At 38.7% G+C, this 22,556-nt stretch overlaps 1 protein-coding gene across 6 annotated transcripts in view; it reads right to left on the reverse strand.

The window, feature by feature from the left end:
* Positions 1-22,556, reverse strand: part of LOC137131256 (pro-neuregulin-3, membrane-bound isoform) — a 314,148-nt gene that overhangs the window by 111,866 nt on the left and 179,726 nt on the right. For all 6 annotated transcript variants that reach the window (XM_067512281.1, XM_067512299.1, XM_067512290.1 and 3 more), the window contains one exon: positions 15,072-15,201. In XM_067512281.1, coding sequence (XP_067368382.1) covers positions 15,072-15,201 — 130 coding nt within the window. The remainder of the gene's footprint in view (positions 1-15,071; positions 15,202-22,556) is intronic.

The following is a 22,556-nucleotide window of genomic DNA, read 5'->3' on the forward strand; positions in this document are numbered from 1 at the left end:
CAAAAAACTAACTAACTAACTAATAAAAATATCATCAAAATTGGCAATGTCTGGCTTCTAAGGTAAGACTTAATTGTCAGTAATTGGAAAAAAGGCAGACTCATAGGACAATTACAGAGCCCCAAGTTGAAGATGTCAAAATGGCCATTAGCTAAGTGTCAGCATATCAGTGACCTCGATCAGATTTTGAAATGGGAAAGCATTAAATATTCATGAGCGCTTAAGAGAGGAAGAAGTGCCTGAGGGGGCTGCTGTATGTAGATGTAGTATGTGAGCCCTCTGCTCATGAAGCACCAAAAAGTATATGCATTGTGTGTGTGTGTAATCAAGTTGTGCCTTTCTGAATACACTGATGGAGGGCTGCTTCTTGTTAGAGTCTGAGACAGACATATCAAGGCTTGAGGTGCTGCTGCTATTGCAGAGTGAAGTACACTACAGTAAAACATACATCAGCAGGCTGATATAGCTCCCAGGTAGCAATGGGACTTCAAACCTGCTTAATATTGCAGACACAGCTTGTCTTCAGTTACTGTCTCTTTCTCTTCTTCTTCTCTGTCTGTTTCAATCGCTGCCCCCTCTTCTCTATCTCTTTCTTCTTATCTCAGCAATGCTTTATGCAAATACATATCTTACTATGCATTTTCCACTTTTTACAGTCTTCTTAATTTACCTTCCCTCCCTTCATGCTTGCTGAACTTCACAACTGTGCCAAAGTTCTGTTGATGAGGAAAGATTTCCTAGGAAGGCATGCAAGGAAAAGAAGTGTCTGGATACCCCAAAAGGTGTCCCCATTTATTATTATCATATTATTTGTTCAGAGTTCCATCTTGCATCAGGGGGGCTATGCAAACTCAGAGTTTTGGAGGGAAAAGTGGGGTTCATTTGCATCATATTAGCACATTAAAATTGCTGACATGAACAGAAAGCCTTGATTAGAAACACCACCAATTTACTGTATATCTGCTTCCTCACTCTTCTCTTCCCCTTGTCCTCCCACTATCTCCAACACTCTGCTTCACCACTGAGCACTGTTACTCAACACATTCTGTGTGTGTTTGTGTGCATCATTATAGAGAATAATGCTGGAATATCCCTCAGCCTCTGATGTGCCAGACACTTCCTATAAACCCATCTCCGTTTTTTTTTTTGTCTTCACTATTTTCCTGCCTCTTGTTTTTGTCTTTCACCATAAGGTCATTGTCTGGTCTCGTCTGTTTCCTCGTGGACTCTGACTGGTTTGACAGGGCTGTCAAACATTTACAGCTTGTAAATGTATTGTGATGCGTCTTCAAGCACTCCTGCAAATTGCTTCTGCACATGACCACATACTGTACATGTTTTGCATCCTCTAAAGATGAGCTGACTGTGTTTGTGTGTGCTTCTATATCTCCCCTCACTAATTTATTCCAATGATTTATGTAATGAAATACATCCTAGCTCTCACTCACTTTAAGTGCACAGCAGGGAAAGAAATTATCTTCACTACCACCGTTTTCAAAGTGTTAAATGAAAATATTCCTGCTTATGAAATGGCAGCTTTAGTCTAGTATAGTTTGGATGGATCAAACCATCCAACATCCCATTTCAAAACAGTAAAGCTTTAAATTTACCCACAAATCTAAAGTCTTAGCATTAAAATTACTTAGACCCCCCCGACCTGCCTGGCTCTAGTCCAAACTGTGCTAAGCCCCCAAAGACTGTGCATACTTTATATTAAAATAGTGCACAAAAAATAACTTTTCATTAGATTAAAAGGCCCAACCATTGTGTTGTGTTTAAACCATTGCTGGGTTTAAATGTTCTGCTTGGAGTAAACATGATAGCTTCTTTATGCAGTGATACAATCAAAAGTGGGGCATAAAAAGTTTATTTTCAAAGCTTAAAGCAGAGGTGTTCAATCCTGCCCTCAAACAACCACTATTTCTACCCAACTGAATATATTTTAACATTTCAATGATATTTTATTTACCAAAAGTTTAGATTTCTCTAAATCTATCTTTAAAAGAACCCAAACTTCCCTCTGTTTTCTATCAGGTTGTTTGGAAGCTATTACCAATTTATATTAGTCAAAATTCCACTAGAGCAGGTGCTTACGTAAAAATGCTGTCAACGAATTTAAAGAAACGATTATTTCATCATTTGCTTCACCATATATCAATACAATGGAGAGTAGCCACCTTAACTTTATTCCTGTATAAGCTGATTATCTTGTTGATAATTCTGCAGCCTCACTACATACAATGCTCAATACTGATGCCCCCTGAAAAAAAACCAGTAAACCAGAAGAGGCGATGGTATAGTTTACAAACATGCAACTTGAAACAGCTAAATACGAAGAATTCATCAGAGCCTTCCCGCAAATATTACAAATAGATCTTCACGTACAATATTGCTAGAATCATCAATGAAATTGGGATTAAAGGAACTGCACTATGTTGGTTTAAATCTTATCTATCTTATAGATTTCTATTTGTTCATGTTAATGATGAATCCTTCATGTGCACAAAGGATAGCTATGGAGTTCCACAAGGCTCTGTCTTAGGATACTAATACGTTTTACTTTATATACACATCTCGTTTAGGCAACATTATTAGAAAACACTCCATAATTTCCCATTGCTATGCTGATGATACACACCTATATCTATCTATGGAACCAGATAAAAAAAATCAGTTAATTAAGCTTCATGTCTACAAAAGGCATAAAGGCCTGGATGTCCCACAATGCCTTACTTCTAAGCATGGGAGGCAGAGCCTTTCACTATCAAGCTACTCTCAGTGGAACCAGCTCCCAGTTCACATTCAGGAAGCAGACACCCTTTCTACTTTTAAGTCTAGGCTTAAAATCTTCCTCTTTGATAAAGCTTATAGTTAGTTATAGTCATGCTGCTATAGGCTTAGACTGCTGGGGCACCCACCCCCTGCTACACTGAGCTCCTTTCCTCCTCTTGACCCTCTCTCCTCTCCTCTCACCACTGTATAAAATTATCTTTGTGTGTTGTTTCTCTCGTAGTTGTCCTTCTCCTTCTTTCTCTCCCTCTCACTGGCCCTTTCTGCAGGTGTCCTCGGCTTTGGACCTATGTGTTTCCCCGTGCACAGCTACTGGTCCTACCAACCTGCTCTATAATTTGTTGTTGCTTTTTGGTACCATATCCTTTTCTCTCCCCACTTTCCACTTACCCCAACTGGTCAAGGCAGATGGCCGCCCACCCTGAGCCTGGTTCTGCTTGAGAGTTTTTCCACTCCACTGTTGCCTAGGGCTTACTCAATGGGGGAATTGTTGGGTTCTCTGTATACATCTTTATAGTCTTGACTTTAATCAGTAAAGTGCCCTGAGATGAGTTTGTTGCGAATTGGCGCTATATAAATAAAGTTAAATTGAACTGAACTAAATGGCTTGGGGAGTGGCCTCTACATTCAACTCCACCTATTTGAAAAATTAAAAAAAATAAAAAAAAAAACACAGCAAAAAGAGATTTCAGTACTTTGACAGCACAGCAGAAACCCCACTCTTACCTTAATCCACCCAAAATTGGTTCTACCAGCTCTTTAAAGGGAAAATTGTTTACTGTAAGTTGAAGTTTTAACATGCTGTGGTAAAATGTTAATATGTTGGCTGTATTAAACATGTTAATGCAAAAAAAGTGCATCTTTATTCTTCAACTGGCCATTATTGGCCAGGCATATTATGGCATATTATTCTCAAGCAATAATGTGATATCTTATGGGAAATTAAGGAAATAAAAATAGTAATTAGACCAAGGATTATAATATTAAGTTTTTTTATTATATTTTATCTGAATGCTGTAGGATATTCTTTATCAAATTGTCTTTAAAAACCTCCATTGGCATCATCAGGGTCCAGCTGCCACAGGCTGTGAGGGTTATTCATAGGAAAACGTCACTGTGATTAATGACCTTAATTTATCTAAGTATAATTATTCATGTGAATTAACAGTATTCAATGTAAAAATTCCTTAAAGCTTTCGGGATTTACCGCTAGCATTTCATTTCCCAATTTTTTGTTCTTTTACTCTGTTTTGCAATTTTGTTTCATACGTTGTTTGTTATGTTTGTATATTTTGATTTTCATTTGGCATCAACTTCTCTCTTTGTTAAAAACTATCCTGGTTTTGAGTGTTTTTATGTTTTATTGCCAACATCATACAACATATAATAATCTGTAAAGCACTTTGAATTCCATTACCTTTGTGTAAGATGCTTCATAAATAAAGTTTGAATGACTTATTTATGACTTCAACAGATTTTGCAAATTTTTTTGTATTAATTTCATCTAATTTAGCATATTTACAACAAGATGTTTATCATGTTCACACTCACACACTTTCTCACAGACACAAACTTTCTCTGTCACACAGACACACACACACAGTATATCTGGATGTTTGGTTAAAAAACAGAGCATCCAATTAAGGCTCTTTTGCAAACTGACTGAGCTAAGGCAACTGCACAAATCCCAGTAATTAAAACTAACAATGATGTCAATACAAATGAATTGGGAGTTAAGATGTTGGAGAGCCTAAGAAATGGCATCAAGAGGACTGCTTGAGACAGCTAACAACAGGAAATCACACACTAATCAGATATAAATAGGGTAGCCCTCCAATCAACAGAAGAGCCATAGGATCTTGACTTGGATATAACAAAAGCTAAATAAATTGTATGCTTGGTGAAATCTGAGTCTAGAATGAAACAATCCTAATTTGAGGATTTTTGATAACTTGGCTAATAAGAAAACTGTTTATTGCCAGGCACAGTTAAGAACACTTAACAGTACTAGGATTATTTTTGGTATCAGGTGCAAACACAATCTAAAATACATATAATATTGCAAATGCCTCAAGTACTGTATAAGTACTAAAGGTAAAATGCAATGGTTTGAAACGCACCAAATATGAAGTACGTACACAAAGATTGAATACAATACAGTAATTATAAAATAAGAAGCTATGTACAGAAAAGTGTGCAATGTGTGGTAGTTTACTTGAAAAGCGAGAGTAATTGTGAGTTTGTGGGGGGTGGGCACTGTTAAGCAAGCTGACCGCAGTGGGAAACAAACTGTGCTTGTGATGTGAGGTCCTGGTCTTGATGGACTGGAGAGATGCTCCTGGAGAGATGGGAGGCTGCAGCCTATCAACTTCTCAGCAGAGTGGATGACTGAAACAATACAATGAGGGCAACGTAGAAGTTCACCAGCATTCTCACAGGAAGGTGAAACTTCTTTAGCTGCCGCAGGAAGTACAGCCTTTGTTGAGCCACTTGAGCTCTTTGGCGATGGTGGTGCCCAGGAAGAGAAAGGACTCGACAGAGGTCACCGGAGTATTTCAGGGGGTATGGCAGGACTCCGTCTTTCCTGAAATTCACTTTCATCTCCATCTCCTGTGTTGGGAATGTTGAGCACCATGTTGTTTATGCTGCACCATGACACTAAATGGTCCATCTCACTGCTATATGGAGGGCAATGTTTACAGCATCATTTACAGATATCAGATACACGACACCTGCCTCTGAACACCGGAGACAACTGATTGTCTCTCCCTCCACCCTAAAGCACTGTGCCACTCCCTCCACCCTGAAGCACTGTGCTGGAGTCCGGGCCTGCAGCTTCCCGGGGGTTCAGCAGTTTAAAATATCTGTTCACATCTGGGGGACAGTGCAGCGGCAGTACAGAAAAATCTCTGCACCAGCCACTGTTGATATAAAAACAGATTCCACCTTCCTTTGTTTTGTCGGAAAGTTCAGTGTGTCTGTCCAGCGCAGAGTTCGATATAAGAGCACATAGCCAAGATTCCATGAAGAACAAAACAAAGGACATAAAAAAGTCTGTTTTTGTTCAGCAGCAGGGTCAACTAATTTATTTTGTTGCAAAGTGAGCGCACATTGGAGAGGAATATACCAGGGAGCACGGTGTGTAATTCATGCCAGCGGAGATGCACAAGCACACCTGAGCGTTTACCTCTTCTGCGGGGCATCATTTTGTTACGCGCCTCCTTGTTTAAAATAGCCAGTAAATCTGCAGTAGCAGCCAAAAAAGTCAGAAATAAGTCCACAGGGGTAGTATCTCTGATGTTCATGAGCTCTTCCCTGGAGTAAGAGCCACCAACTGTGGCAGGAAACTGAATTAAAATAAAAACAAGACAAAGTAAAACACACCAAAATGCCCAATCTTCCATCCAGATGATTACTGGGGCAATAACTTAAAACACTATTACAATAATCGTGAAGCTTTAAAGCAAGAACAAAAAGCACCAAAGCCACAGTTGCAGTTGATTTTCTTTTCTATTCAAGACCAGGATGTATCCAAGAAAGCTAAAAATGATTTGAAACCATAAGAAGGATTAAATAAGGATATCATTAAAAACAATACTGCTGATTACTCTGTTTTACATTGACTTCCCTTTATATAACACCCCGACTCAGCTGCCAAGAGATCATTAAGCCCTCATTGTGTGCTAATTAAATCAGCACACACTGACAAACTGACATTTGGCCACCATCACTCACACTCAACTCTTCTTAGTAACCATATCACCACAAAAAGCACTCATCGCCTGTTTCCTGGTTCATGGTCTTCCTCCTTCCCTTGGTCCCTCCCAGCTTCTGTTTTCCATTCCCAGGCACACTAAGTGCTCCTTTTTGTATCTTGGACAGTGCACCCACCGAAAAGGGGCCTTCTAGCCACAATTTGTGGTCTCTTATCTGTTTAATTTTCTTGCACCTCAAAAGTAAGCCACGGCATCAGCCTTGTTTATTACTGTCAGAGAGACACCAGCCAAACTCCCACTGGTGTGCCATTATTATCGCACAGATGGCAATGAGGGTTGAGAGAGACAGACAAAGCAACAGAGATGGAAAGATAGAAACAGAGAGAATGAGTAATTGAGAAATAAAATTAAGGTATTTTCTTTAACCACAAGATAGTTTTTTTAATCTAGACAAAGATCCCACGTCTGCTCCTGTATAATTTTAAACTGATGCATGTGCATTTAGACAAACACTTCAGCAAACCATATAGTGGGCATTTCACACACTTCAATTTCAGAGTTATTGTACTGCCAAGGTTAATCCTTGTGGTCACTGAACTTTCCATAATTTTATTTACTTCTACTTTGGACTGTTGGGGGTCTCTTGAGATGACAGAAAGACTTATAGTACTACTTGTTTATTTCATAATGATTGCCATACCAAATATGATGGCTATGACCAATTTCTCACATTTTTTGCTTATACTTGACGACCCAGATGGTGAAGCAAGGACAGTGTGAGGCCTGGGGTCTCTTCAGTTTTTACGACTCACCCCTGAGATCTCCTGACAATGCTATTGAGCTAGCAAGATGCTACACACTCAAGGCAGATAGGTCGACAGATGACTCTGGTAAGACCAGAGGCAGAGGACTGTGTATTTATGTTAACAAAGCTTGGTGAATGGAATCTGTCAGTGTTTTTGGTCTGATAACGTAGAGTTTCTCATGGTTAAGTGTAAGCCTTTTTATTTGCAGAGAGAATTCCCATCCACCATTAAAACCATAGTTTATATCGCCCAGGACGCTAATGCTAAGCCAGCTAAGAACGAATTTCATGCAGCCATCAGCAAACAACAGACTAGATACCCAGAGGCTGCATTTATGGTTGCAGTCGATTTCAATTACTCAAACTTAAAGACAGTGCTCCCCAAATTTCACCAGCAAAAATTCCTGCCACACAAGAGGAAACAAAACCTTGGATAATGTTTACACAAACATACCTGAAACCTACACCGCGACCCCCCCTTCCCCATCTGCAACAGTCAGACAACCTCTCCATGTTTCTCATACCCAAGTACTCACCACTCATCAAACATGTAAAGCGATTAGACAATCAAAGTTTGCCAACAGGGACAGATGCCAACAACAACACAGGTTGGATTGTGCTTGCCTCCCAGGCTACCTGTGGCTACCTGTGGCTCTCATATGGACAATAATGTCTCCTTCCTCAACAAGCTCAGTCGCTTTTATGTTTGCTTCGACCGGGACAACAAGGGGACGGCAACCAAGGCCACGCCCCCTGCAGACCACCAGCCCCTCAAACTCACCTCAACAAATGTCTATGCTGCGCCAAGACAGATCACCAATGGAATCCCGGACACATGCTCAGGGCATGTGCTGGGCAGCTCGCTGAGATTTTGATGGACATTTTCAACCTGTCTCTCGCTCAAGCACCTGTGCCTACATGCTTAAAACCCACCTCCATTGTGCCAGTGCCAAAACATTCAATTTCAAAGTGCTAGAAAAACTACTGGCCTGTAGCATAAAAACACATTGTTATGAAGTCCTTTGAGTGACTGCTCCTGGCACACCTATAGGACAGCCTACCACCCACAGGGGACCCCTACCAATTTGCCAACCATAGCAACGGGAGCATAGGTGAAGCAGTCTCCACAGCACTGCACTCAGTGCTCACACATCTGGATAATAAAGCCACACAGGGGTGCCGGCAGGATTATATTTAATAGTAGGTACATATAACTAATTATAAGTGAGTGAGCGAGATTAATTTGGGGGTTTTACTATACAAATCTGAATATCTCTAAAACTCTTCCAATATCATGATGGATGCTCATCAGTACAAGTCTACTCAATCATTTGTCAGACATCATATTCCTCAGATATGTCTTCAAGCGATGTAAAAAGTTAAAGGAGTGCTCAGCGTTGGCAGTGGACACAGGCAACGTTAGGAGAATCCCTTTGAAAGGGTTTATGTAAATTAAAACCATTTTCCAATTTAGAAACCAGCAAATTGCAAAAACTGGGCTCCCTGAAAGGGAAAAGGTGACTAAAGTGAGTATACTCAAAGACAATACTCCTGGCAGTTCTCTGTCCTCTGTTACTCTAACATGTGTTACCCTACTAGCACATCCCAATACGTGACCTCCCGTGCACAGCGTCTCTGTGGTTATCAAAGATGGTTCCATAGTCAGAGTTGTAAGAATAAAAGGTGCCCGCACAGCTACTGTTTCCCAGGTGCGAGTTCCTCAACATTATTGCTTTATTTTGTGGAGCCTGCCCTGAGCCTTTCAAAACCATGGCACACAGGAACAAACACAAATAGCCAACAGCCCAAGAACCTAAAGACAGACTTTAAAGTCCTGAATGATGATTTGTTATCCTCTGGGAAACTACTTTTTTCATATGCACAATCCCTGCTATCAATATCATATAATATACCTTCTTTTTGGCTCCTTTAATTTCAGAAATTTCAGAAAGTTCTCCGACCACAACCTGAATTGTAAAACTGGGTGTAAAAGTTTGATCTCTTCTGGAACTGACATGAACTTTGCAAACCTGACAGACTTCAGCCTAATCTGCTTGTATATTTCATGTTGCACCTCCCACACTCAGCTGTTTCTGCCAACTGAGAAAGACTATAAACATAATTCAGTACAGAAATTTAAATTGCTGCCTTCTATGGCTACCCAGGAGCCTATTCAAAGTTCTTCAGAATTGTTACGTATGCTGACTACAATTGCCTATTTAGATACTTGTTTAAACAAGACATTGCATGAAACAGAAAATAGAAACTGTTTCTTGTATACTGAGCCAAATCACTGAAGATATTTCTAGTAACACTGTTTCTCTCCTTTGATCTCTTCCGCATTCTACTTCATTCTCATTCTAATTACCAAACCAGCAGCCAACTTTTGCAGTTTAGACACACTTTCTCAAATTGTTACTATAGCTCCAGACTAGCCACATGTGATCTGGATCTGGTAAAGTTCCAAGATTGCTACAAGTTTGCAGAATCAGACATGATTGTCATAAGTCTGTCTCTGGATGCGCACCATCTTCCTACAGCTAAATTCCCACAGGAATGAAATGTTGCTTGTTGGACCAGCAACACTTATGGTATTAAATCCTAATGGCTGCACATTTCTCATACCTGAATTCACTAATTCACATGGGTAAAGTTTTTGATCCCACTCTTAATTTTATCAACATTTAAAAACTGCCTCTTTTCTCTTATGTAACTGATGAATGTAATGATACTTTTATAAACATCCATAATAGACTGCAATAATGCACTCTTCTCTGGCCTACGTCTGACAGCAACCAAAGGTCTCCATCTCCAGCTGCCAGACAATCAGATTCAGGAACTGTGATCCTATTACACTATTAGCTAGCTATTACACCATTTCAAAATGCTCATTCTCACATGCAAACCCTTAAATGGGCCGACTACAATCTAGGTCTACAATAAAATTACTCTGTTTATTCAAACTGTTGGTTATTTAAATTTTGCTCAATAACCCCAGAATTCTCGAAGCTGTAAATGTTGCCAACACTGCTTCTATAAACAGTACAAAGTACTTAAGGGTCTGAATACTGTAAATTACATTTTTCAGTTCATTCTCACTTTGCCATTATGGGTGATTGAGTGCAGACTGATGGGCAAAAATGGCAGTTTTATCCCCTGTTCCACTGATCCTGTGATCCTAGTGCCTGTTCTGTTTTCATATGCTTTAATCTCCTTGTTTACTGGCAGCTTAGATGTGTTATTGGTGCTATGTTTTCAATTTCATGCATGATTCTTGCTAATTGGCTTGTCACTGTGTGTATGAGCAGCGAAGGTAATGTTATGTATTCCACTGCAGCCACTCTTTGCACCTGTGAGGCTCAAGTCAATCTAGTGGTGCTGGTCCATGGCCGAACGTTTTTAAAAAGCCAAAGGCTACATGGAAAAAAGAAAAGCTGGTGTCCACAGAGACAAGAGGGAGAATGAGGAGGATTGTGAGTGAGGGAAGGAGGAATACACATTGGAAATAAATGGGTTGTCTGCTGCACAACCTTGTTTTTTTTTTTCTTTTTACCTTAGTGAGCAGGCTATTCACACGATATTACAGCCTTCTAAAGACAAACCAGTGTTTTCTATTTATTACATGAAATCATATCTTTATAATGATTCATTTCATCCTCTATGTCCTATATATATTATACGAACTAAAATATATTTTTTTTTCTTGGAATAGGTTGTTGAAATATTTTCAGTATGTCAATATAACAATATGTCTTCAGTAATTCTATCAGATCTTAATTCTTGTGTCATAAACTAGCTCCAGGAAAGTGGATGGAAGAAACATTTAATCTAGTTGTATGAGTTTATTTTCAGATTTCTTTTATTTTTTTCTTGTTTGGCTGTTTAAATCATTTAGCATGTACGGAGTCCGAAAAAGGTATATGGCTGGAAAACAGAAAAAAACAACAATGACAACAACAACAAAAAAAATAAAAAATTTTGCGAGATCTTGCAAAAGCTTGTCGGGACATGTGCGGAAAAAAAATGTTTATGGTTGGAGAAAAAAAAAAACATGAACTTTTGGTGAAATCTTTCCCCCCCCCCATGGCTTCACATACAAAGCCATTACATCAGTGCTTGGCAGTCAACACAATGAAGAGAATACTTGAACTGAAGAGAATACTTAGTGAAATTAGTAATTTTCCAGTAAAACTGCTTAAGCTCCAGTATTCTTTAATTTAAGGCACATCAATAAACATCAGCCTGTTCTTAAACAGTCACTGCCTTAAACCTACATTGTTCTGTATTTTTTCCATTAACAAACATTGTTTAGCCGGCAATCCTATTCATTTTGATGTACACTGTAAGAAAGTGGCATTTCTACGATCATTACTGATATCAAACCTCATGGCAGTTATCAGTCTTTCACAATTTACTAAATGTCAAGCTACAACATTAAAAATGTTAGAACACTTTACCATGTCCACTGCTATAATTTCTTTCTAAAAACAACCCTCTCTTGGAAAGAGGTCTGATCTATTACCTGCTATGCAGTCTAGTCCAACATCTTAGCTTCCAATACACACACTGTGCCAGGGTTTGTGTGTGTCATCTGTCCATGCCCTCAAGAGAGTTTCTGTGTCCCACTCTGGTTTTATTGGCAGAGGGCTTTGCAAGGATGCTCTTCCAAAACGATGCTACCACCACCTGCCAGGTGAGATTGCCTTTCTCTCACTCTGGAATAGTCTTTAAATCAGAGGGCAATGAGATGGGCTTAGCTAGCCCTTGTTGCTAGCTAGACTTCGGGCAACCTTTACTGCAGTTAGTCCAGCAGAAGAAAAACGATAGGCCAGAAATTCGTCTTGAATTGTCTTGCAGTGAGGCAACAGCACTAGCCACTGCACCACACTGTCCGTCTTGACAAACCAGCATGAGAGATTAACAAGAGAAATCAGACTAATCATATATGGGCAAATAGCAAAGGGAAGATATTTAAATAGAACCTCTAATTACATTAGAACTATCATTAATAGTTTTTATTCTCTTTGGGAAAATCCGGATAAGCCAAAAAAAAAGTAATTAATCAAATTCACCATCACAGAATCCCTTGGCCTCTTGCCATGTTCTGAAAATATTATCTTAACACACTGACTAATTTACTGGTAAGCTGAGCACTAATGATTATACTGACTATACTGCCCAAAGCAGTGTGTGTGTGTGTGTGTGTGTGTGTCTGTTAGAGAATGAGCGGTCCTTACGACTCCCCTCTCTGCATCTGTCCCCGTAGGTTCACAAACACAGCCATCGCACACCGACAGCGCTAAAGAGTGCTCTGGGGGACAATCACATGCTTGTTTTACTACTGGTTGGGAACAGCACTTGATAACTGAGTTATAACTTTCTGGAGAAAATCACTGTTAAAGGATCAGGTTTCATCTCACAAATAAAAAATGATTAACTATATGACAAGTAATGCCACAAACTAGCTCAATTTTTCCCCATTAAATGTCCAGATTGATCACACATTTACAACCTGATTTGTCTCAATTTGTTGCAACCACAAATTGAATCAGATTACACATTGATCCTGTGCCTGGGGTAAAATGTGTCACTTTTTTGTGGATCAGGATAAATGAATATCTACAGAGATTTCAAAGTAAGCATAATGTATTAACTTTTTTTTTATTTAATTAAACCTCCTAGCAATATGTGCTCTCTAGTCTTTAGTCACTGGGGCTGACTAAAAAACCTCATCCATTTATAAAATATTTGTGTGAAGGGTATGATTCATTAGTTTTAGAGCATAAATATCACCACCTCTAAAATCCAAATGTTTCTTAAGCAAAGTACTAAACATAGTTTACTGCATGGTCATACCAGCTGCTATTTAGATTCAGAGCAGATGCCATATTGTTTGATGGTCCATATCTTTTCTTTAGAAAGCTCATTGCCACGCGATTAAGCATTTTTCTTTCCACTGTACCTTGGTACTCACATTAACATGCACAGACTGCGTGTTCAAGGCCATCCCTGCATACACGGCATCACTCTTTAGCAGCTAAGCTTGTCCACAGATTATGCTGTCATGGTAATGAATGCACGCAGGGGAGGAGGGCAACCACACTCCTCCATCTTAAAATGCTCGTCCACCCACACCTCGGTCTCTCTCACTCTCTCTCTCCAGTTTTCAGTCTTGCTTGTCCTGCTTCCCTTGACTCCTTCATCTATCATCACTTTCATGAAATAAAATAGAAAGCTAAAAAATGTTTGTGCTCTTGTGTAGTTTGGTTGACTTTTGACTGGACTACACAGTGCATAATGTACTGAAAACTGCAGGGGAAAGACTGGAGTGGTCACCTCTTTCAAAGCATTTACTTAAGAAACCAGTGCTTCTTCTGGCTTTCTACAGTAAAATCATTTTTAAATAGCATGTAAACTCGAAACAGTTTTACTGGAGTAAAAGAAAGAAAACCAACCAACCAAAAAAACCCCAAACAACTTTTAGCGAGTAGCACAACTGCAGCCTTTGCATCTACAGCACTTTGATTTGTCATTTAAACTGGACTGATCCTTTCTGCTCTGACACAAGTGATTGACTATGTTATATGTACGTGCAGCCGTGACAACTGTTATGCATTTACCTGTAGTGTCTGAGTTTTTAGCCACTTTTAGGGAAAAATACCTCTCTAAAATAAGTTATGGTTCCAAAATATTGGGTTTGCATTGCAGGAGTCGGACTACAGGCCCAGTAGCATGCATAGGAGTTCTATAGCAACCAGCTGACTGAATATGTATGTACACCGACAAAATCTAAAAAGTAACTGCATGTCATCAAGTAATCGGTGGGTATTTTTATCATCTGTGTGTATCAATATATTATATGATGAAATGTACGTCTACATCACTGCATCTCAAGTTCAGCTTTCTGAGCCAAAACACACCCCTTATTATCAGCCACACACAAACACACACATGCACTTAAACAAGCATACGGATGTATACTTGTAGCAGAGAATAGAGAATACAGGCTCTTTGAAAAACAGGTCGGTGGAAGTCCTGCAGTTAGATTTTTAGAAGACGTTGTTCTGGGACTTAATTAGCAAAGGGCCCCAGATCTGATCAGGCTAAGTGCCCATGAGCTCTTTTCTCAAATCTGGGACAACTGAGGCACACATACACATAAAACAGCAAAACCAATGTGTGTGTGTACACACACACACACACACACACACACACACACACACACACACACACACACACACACACACACACACACACACACAAAGTTATAGATGGAGCCACATGCACAGCTGCACAGAAATTAAGTTTCTCCATAAACTACTACTGAGAATTTTTCAGAAACAGCACTTTAGCTAGACATCTACCAAAAGCAAAAAGAAAATTAAAGGAATACACAGTAAATTTTTAAGTATCAAATATTTTCAAGCCTGTATGTTTGACACCTGGCTTAGCTTGCAATTTCAGCTTGGATTCAGAACATTTACAAGAGAAAACTATACTTAGCTTTGCTCTATTGTGGAGAAACTATGACTGTTCAAACATGGGCTCCTACACAAGTTATTGGTAGAGAGTGATTCATCGGTAACCCAAAATGTTTGAAAGACATTCACTACTAGAAGCAACACAAATATGAGCATACCACATATTGTACTACTGCTTTTAGCAGAAGCAGAAGAAGAATCAAGAGCCGGATGAAGATGAAAACATTAAAATACAAGCAGGAAAAAGAAATCAGAAGAGGCATTAAAATAATCACTTACTTGCAGTGCTTGTGAGGCCCACTAAGTGTCTCAATGACAAAGCATTCACCACCATTTAGGCAGTAGGCCAGGTCCTTTTCATGACAGGGTTTGAAATGCTCCGAGTGCAGTGGAGGAACAGTTGGAGATGCTGTAGGAGAAACAAAGAAATGAGTCAAACTTGACCAGACTAAAACATTCCACTTCACTGTAACCATGATCACCATTCTTCGGTTCTGCAAAAAATAGTAATCACATCATTCTAAGTTGCAACATTAAAAACATTAGAATAAAAATGTACGGTAAGTTAGTTTTACAGCAGAAGCTACTTACTCGGCACCCAAAGATCCATAACAAGAGTCTGACAGTGCCTCATAAAACACTGCAAATTGTGGATATTACCAACACACTATTGTTTGTTTAGGCTCTGCAATGTCACAAGGAAAAGATAGAGGGAAGACAGGTAATAATCTGTCCTGCTGTGATTAATACCTCATGGTCACAGTTGTGCTATTGGGGAGCTTGATGTCTCCCAGCGATTTATCATAACATGCATGGCTGAATGTAGACACGACACACATCTGAGGAAACCCACACCTTAAAAATGTTCATATAATTTAAACAAATAATCAAAGCTCTAGTTGCTTAAGAAGAAATATATATATGCTAAAAGGAACCAGCTTTTTTTAAAATAAGAGAAAGAACATGGTTAAATTAATGGCATTTTAGGCATACTTGTGCTTAATGAGGATCATCTATAAAACAAAAGTCAGATGCGGGGGAAAAATCTGCACCAGAGACATTCTTTTTTAATATCAGATCGGAGAGATGACTGCTTCATTTGTGCTTACAAATGAAAAACAAGTGTGCTAAGAGCTCTCATTAGATCCTCAGGAATGTAGCTGGATGAACAGTGATGAGCCAGAATGTTCTGCTACAGTGATTAAAGATCTGTTCTACTCACAGAACACTGTTATTACCTCTAGCATACTGATTAATGTATTAGGTCACCCTGTAATAGTATGTGTAAGATTCATCCACATTAACTTAAGATTCCTCTGAGTTAAAGTGGCTTGAATAACGAGCAGTGTTGGGTCGGGACAATGGACGGGTGAAGTTATTTCAGTTTGGCCTCAGATCCTTTAATCAGCAGCATGAAGCATGTGTGTAGCTGAATAGAGGCGTTAGGTTTTGGGATGCTGGCTGCTGATTGGGCTCCAGGGGATCTTCAACAATCCTTAGTAATTGACAGGTGAGGGACTGTTTTTCTTGTGAGAGGGAGAGTTAGAGTTAGTTAGCTTTAGAAGATTTTAACAGGTTGGATTTAATGATGAGAGGTCCTAATCAAAGAGGTAGCCTCTAAAAGGTTGTATAACTTATGATGCCAGGTCAACAAGCAGTTTGCTTATGTGCAGTACTTCTGAACCTGTGCAAACGGTTTTATCATGTCTTAGAGATTCAGATGGTGAAGCCAGTCTTATGTTTACCAGACTGTGGGGTCTGCAGGAGAGGTAAACATAGGATTCTAGGGCTTGAACCACACTGGGGACAAAAAGCCAGCTTTGGTTGCTTCATTTCCAACAATTCTCTCGTATATGAGTTCTCAAAGTCTGTAGATGTGCAACACTACTGGAGTACCCAAAGAGGTGGCATAATTGTTAATTTTTAGTCTGAAAGTTTACTTGAGAATTGATGTATTACATACCATAATATTGAAGATTAACATTCAATTATAAAATGTTAGCCCTTGAATTATGCAAAGCATTATTTCACTGTTCCAGTTTTAACTTTTCACCGGACAGGGTTAAGAGGGTTTGTTGTCATAAAGGTGACCTTGAGCCAGATGTTGAAACTTTCACTTTATTATACCAAGTAATTTGCATTATAATAATCTGTATATTTCTCACCATTTTCAGAAATCGTCTATTTTGAATTTGACATAAAATGAAGCAGAGTGGATTGATTCGATTCTTATGCTAGCCCCAGGTTAAATTGTAGTCTCTATGGCAACAAAGATCTTTGACCCTTTTTTTTTTTGCCATCCGTTTCACCTTTAAAAGCTAACTACATAATGGATCAGCTTCTGAATAGTATAAAAGTAATTTTGATTTTAATGTAAATTCTGAAAAATCAGGTTTTTCGAGTAGATTTCTCCTTGAATCTAAACATGAATTAAAAGCTAACAAGGTCTGAACACTTTAAATTTCTGTAGAAAAAGGTATTTATGAGGCACATTTTGAACAAATCTTTACTACACATATCTTTAAATTTAAGGGCGACATTACTCATTTTCAACTTGCTTTCTAAGGTTTAATTTAGGGTGCAAATGTACATTAATGATTTTAAACTTCCCTCTGACTTCCTTATATTTAAAATATTTGTCTGCTTCCAGCTGAAATACTCCTCCAGATGACATCACCCAGAGGAGATTTCATCATCAGGAGTTCAGATGATGTCTTCTGGAGGAGCTCTGGAAAAGCAGGTTCACTAGGATTACAAACTCCATAGTATGTACAATGAGATAACATAATCTGAACTGAAAGTTCCTCCAAGTGATGTCATCTGGAGGCATTTTTTCAGCCGGAAGTAGAGAGATATTTTAATTTAGGGAAGTTAAATGGTGTTTATTTACATTTATTACTGAAACTAGAACCAAAAGGAGCTAATTTAAAATTAGTAAAGACATAATTTAACAACAGCATCAAGCTCAAACTGTTTTCTCGATTGAGTATTAGTACTTAAAATACATTTTAGAGCACGTATTTAGTAAAGAACATAAAGTGGTATTTCAACATGTAAAAAAGTACTGTTGCACAGTTCACATGACCCATGATAGAAACAGCAGCTGACACGTCTTTCAGAAGCTTTGCAGTGCTCTACAGATTCATAAGGATGTTATGTTATTCAATTTGGGAAACAAAATTCCCACCAACTATACCTGCCAACTAGAAAGAGAATAAAATGCATAATAGAGTAAGGAGGAATTCATAATTTAACAATGCCATTTAGTATGTCCTGACATGCTTTGCTTGTCTAGCAGTGTCAAACATTCTGCACAGAGACACTTAAACAAAGGCCAGAATCACAAAGCACTGCCATGTCTTTCTGAGCACTTGCTGCCCAGCACTACTAGATTTCCCCCCCCAAACATAAAGGATTTCCCTCCAGACATGATTTCATGCTTGGACTGGGCTGCAGTTTTCTTAGTCCTGGCGATAAGTGACAGAAGCACCATTTGTCGTCTTTCCCCTTTTGTTTTGTGTTGACAGAGTTGTCACAATGCACTGTAGGTTGTTTAGCTTAACACTCGTCACCTGTCAGCTCAGAAGCTGTATGCACTCAAAGAATTGTGTCACTTAAAGAGGGAATGCTAGAGTCAACTGAAAAGATTTTTTCAGTCTGCTGAAAATATCACTGCAAGTTTGAAAACATTGTGCACAGAAAGCAGACGTCAATCACTGCAGAAGAAAACTGTCCAATTTACTCCAGCATGCTGTGAAGAGAGAAGGACCACAAGGATCAATAAACCATTGGGTGCTGGATAACACAGCCCTCCACTTCAACCTCTCTTTCCCAGATTTTGCCTCCCCTATTCCTTACAGAGGAAAAGGAGCAAAGAATTAGAAATCTGCTAGTTTGCAGCTCTGCATCAGGGAGCCATTTGCTTGTAGTTAAAAAATGTAGTTGCCAATAAGACTACTTAGTAATTCTTTACTTAGTTTAATGATTAAAAGATCAATCTGGGCGTGGCACTGGTGTCTTTGGAAGAGTCTTAAAGAGCTGAATATGCAAAGGAGATCAACACCGAGATGAATCTAATCGCTATCTGGTGCAGGTTATGAAGTATTCATGATTTAATTATTGCTCTTCCATTCTGTAAACGCACATAAGCAGGGGAATATACATGGATTGAATATACACAGTCACAAATTCCCATTTGGACAGCTGACAGTGCATCACAGTCTCCTACTAAATGTTTTCATACTAGTAATTTGCTTAACCAAAGATGTTTTGGAGAAAACAGGGTATTGTCCCTGCTGTTTTTGTCCTTCCTCTGTGTTGAAAGGTTAACAAGGTCATGATTAAGAAATGTGTTCCATAAGCATCTTAAATCTGTTACTATGGGGTATCTCACAGATCAAAATCACAGATCCACGTTGGATCAGCTTAATCTCACTGTTATGACAAAATTCAGTGAGCACTGGCCTACCGATCCATTATTATGGGCTTACAAGAGTTAAAAACAGCCCACTGAATGGTGTAATAACTTCCTGACTAGGTGACATATTAAAGTGGTTAAAAGTAGATTGATATTTGTTTGCCTCATGTCAGTGTTTTATTTCTTGCTTGAATAATTAATTTACATTTGTCAATGGTTGCACATGCCTTGAGCCAGCCCACCGTTTCCTGACAGCTGCAAATGGTATAAATATGTCTGTTCAGTGTTTGACCAAAAAGCCATAAGTGTTACTCACAAAGGGTCCTGGGGTATCTGGTAAGCATAAATACTTCAGGCAAATCAAATATTTTCCCTCAAAAACGGATCTAGGTGTTGGCACTTTGAGAATATTAGCTCAGGACTGATGGACTTTGCACTTCCTCCAACATGCACCCTATCCATTTTTGAAGCTATGTGAAAATATAGACTATTTCCAGTTGAAACTCCTTATTTATGTTTGCATTAATGACCTAATGGACATCTGAGAAGGATTTCTTGACCAACCTTTAATTCTTACTCAAGGGATTATTGTTTAATATAAAAGGTAAATGGCCGCATATATAGCACTTTTACCCCAAGCGCTTTACAAGGTTACTTCTCATTCACCCATGAACACACACAAATTAATGTTTAAATATACTTAAATATTATGCTAGTTACTTCTGTTAGTTGGATTTGGGTTGTAAAAATGTCACAAATGTTTGCAACCAAAAGGGGATCGTCCTCAAATTGTCGTAAATGAAAACACACAGCTTTTCTTTGCTGGCGTTGCAGTCTTCACTCAATTAATTCCTTTTAAATGGCCAGTTCAGCAACATCTTTAAGCACTATTCATGTCATATTGTAGGAGCTTACAATTAGCAACATATCACTGATTAGGCAATAATCGTCAAAACATGGATGTAGGTAAAGTACATTATTTGTCATTATACATAAAAGATTACAACGAGATGGTGGGTTATTCCTGAGACGCTACAACTGAGCCCTATAGGCCAACCTGACCTGGTCCCTAACACACATGTGCCTAACAGACATGTTTTTGCACACAGAGGAAACCTGCACAGACTCCACGCACATGCAGGGCTAACCACTCTGCCACAGTGCTGCCCACATTCCACTGTCTCTCGGGTTTTATTCGGTCCTCCCTTTCCTCCCACTATATGGATCTGTACGACTACACAAATGTGTTAGCGTGGGTTGAAGTTTGACAGTCCCGTGGGTGGGTCTTTAACAGTGTCCTTCATGGAGGACATTATGCCAGATTGGCACACCAACAGCCAGCACGCCGTGCCAAATAATACCAAAGGTCTCTGGCTGGCTGGTCCTGGACTGCCTTATTACTGATTGGTCCTCAGAGCAGAAATTAAGACCAGAGGCCCAGGGAGTAAAAAAGTTTGGATATAGGCATAAAGCCAATGTGGTGTTTTTTGGTATAGAAAAAACATGCCAACTAAATCAGGTTGTTAGTTTTGGAGATGAAAGTAGAGCTGTAGTGATGCAACTTTTCATAAAACACACACTATTCAATAATTCATTTAAGTAGTAGGAGGCTTCTTCCAAAAAAGCATTTGATATAGTGTTACAAAGTTTGTTTCTATACAACTAAACTGCAAACACAATTACATTTTTATAGAGCACATAATGAGTGGAAGCTTATTTTGTGATGCAACGTATTTTTGTATAATTGAAGAGCAATATTTACAAAAGAAAAAGAGTCACAAGGTGTTTGGCCATACCAAGCGCCACTGCCACTAGACACTACAAATCAACTCCAGAGTACCATGTGTGGTTAAATTTGACATCTCATTCAACCTAAACAATCATGCACAATGAATTTTCCTACACTCTCATATGACCTACAGAGTCATTTATTAAAAGAGCACCTTTATGGCAGCAAGTGTCTGTAGAAATTGCACCTTTTTGACGAGTTACAACCATGCTAAACAGCAGTTTGAGTGAATATTTAAGAAATGGCATTGCATAAAGGATACACCTGTAAACAGAACTCTTACATAACAGTCCTATGACCCTAAATCTTATTTATTTAATTATTTATATAAAAAAATCCTATGTTTTTTCTTGTATTATTATCTAATGAAATTTAATGTTTTTTTTCCCTCAATTACATGTAAAATGTAATATGTGAAAAGGAGTTTACTGTATACTCACATACTTTGTATAGCATTGTAATGTATTCCAGCTAACACCCTGAAAGAGATGCGGGTAAGACTGATGGAATTCATTTAGTGTACAGTATATATCATATAGAAATGCACTTCCTAAACTGACATTTGTTGTATGACTGTCTCCTCAGTTATGAGGAGGAGTAAAAATGTCATGAACATTTGATCAAGTTAGTTGAGGAGACAAATGACTTACATAAGCTTATTGGAGGTGACATGACTATGTGCCCTCAAAATAGTTCACTAATGCTGCCATGGTCGCTTAAAAGACTCAAAACACAAAACTGACTGATGTAGTTCTTTAGCAGTTAAAGCTGGACATGATCTAACTGACAGCCAGCTTAGACATCTTCAGTGAATGTCTACCAAATAAATATATGAACATCCAAGTGTGAAAAAACAAACCAAATAGTGAAACTGGTTGCAATCTGTGCCTATGGTGTGATAATTGAAAGTGTGAAGTTTATATTTAGATTATGTTCATGCTCTACATTTAAAGCAGACAAGATTATTTATTTAATGCCTCGGCTGTGGCTTAATTGGCAGCACACAGTGTGAGCCATCTGATGGTGCATACTAAGGCCATTTACCAACAAACTACCCAAAAGATGTGTGAAAAATAAAAACCCATGCATGAAGCCTTGTTCTATTCCAGAAACAGATGTTATATCCAGAGAATCGCACTTATCCTTTTTCCCTGCAGAGCTCATAAAAATATTACTCGACAGTTTTCACTGGGTACATTTAAAGTGCAAACTCTAAGCTGTTTCTGGGAAAAAACAGAAACTCCTAAGTCTGTGTTAAAAGATTTAAGTTACGATTAAAGATCAAGTTAAATTATCACAGCAGAATTCAACATCTTCCTTATGAACTGCACCCCTCCATGTGAGACATTTTATTTAAATTTTTTTTTTAAAAAAATCACTTTCTCAACGTTAAATGAAAATGAAATGTAGGGCACAAGTGCAGCTGAAGCCAACATTTCACTCATGAGGACTGACCTCAATATTACCTCTTCACGCCACAATGTTGTATCAGAATAGTGTTGCAGGGGAAAGGAATTCCAATTTAGAAGCCCAGTGTTGAGATGACTACTTGCTACTG

Source organism: Channa argus, chromosome 1, assembly GCF_033026475.1.
Source record: "Channa argus isolate prfri chromosome 1, Channa argus male v1.0, whole genome shotgun sequence".
Lineage (NCBI taxonomy): Eukaryota > Metazoa > Chordata > Actinopteri > Anabantiformes > Channidae > Channa > Channa argus.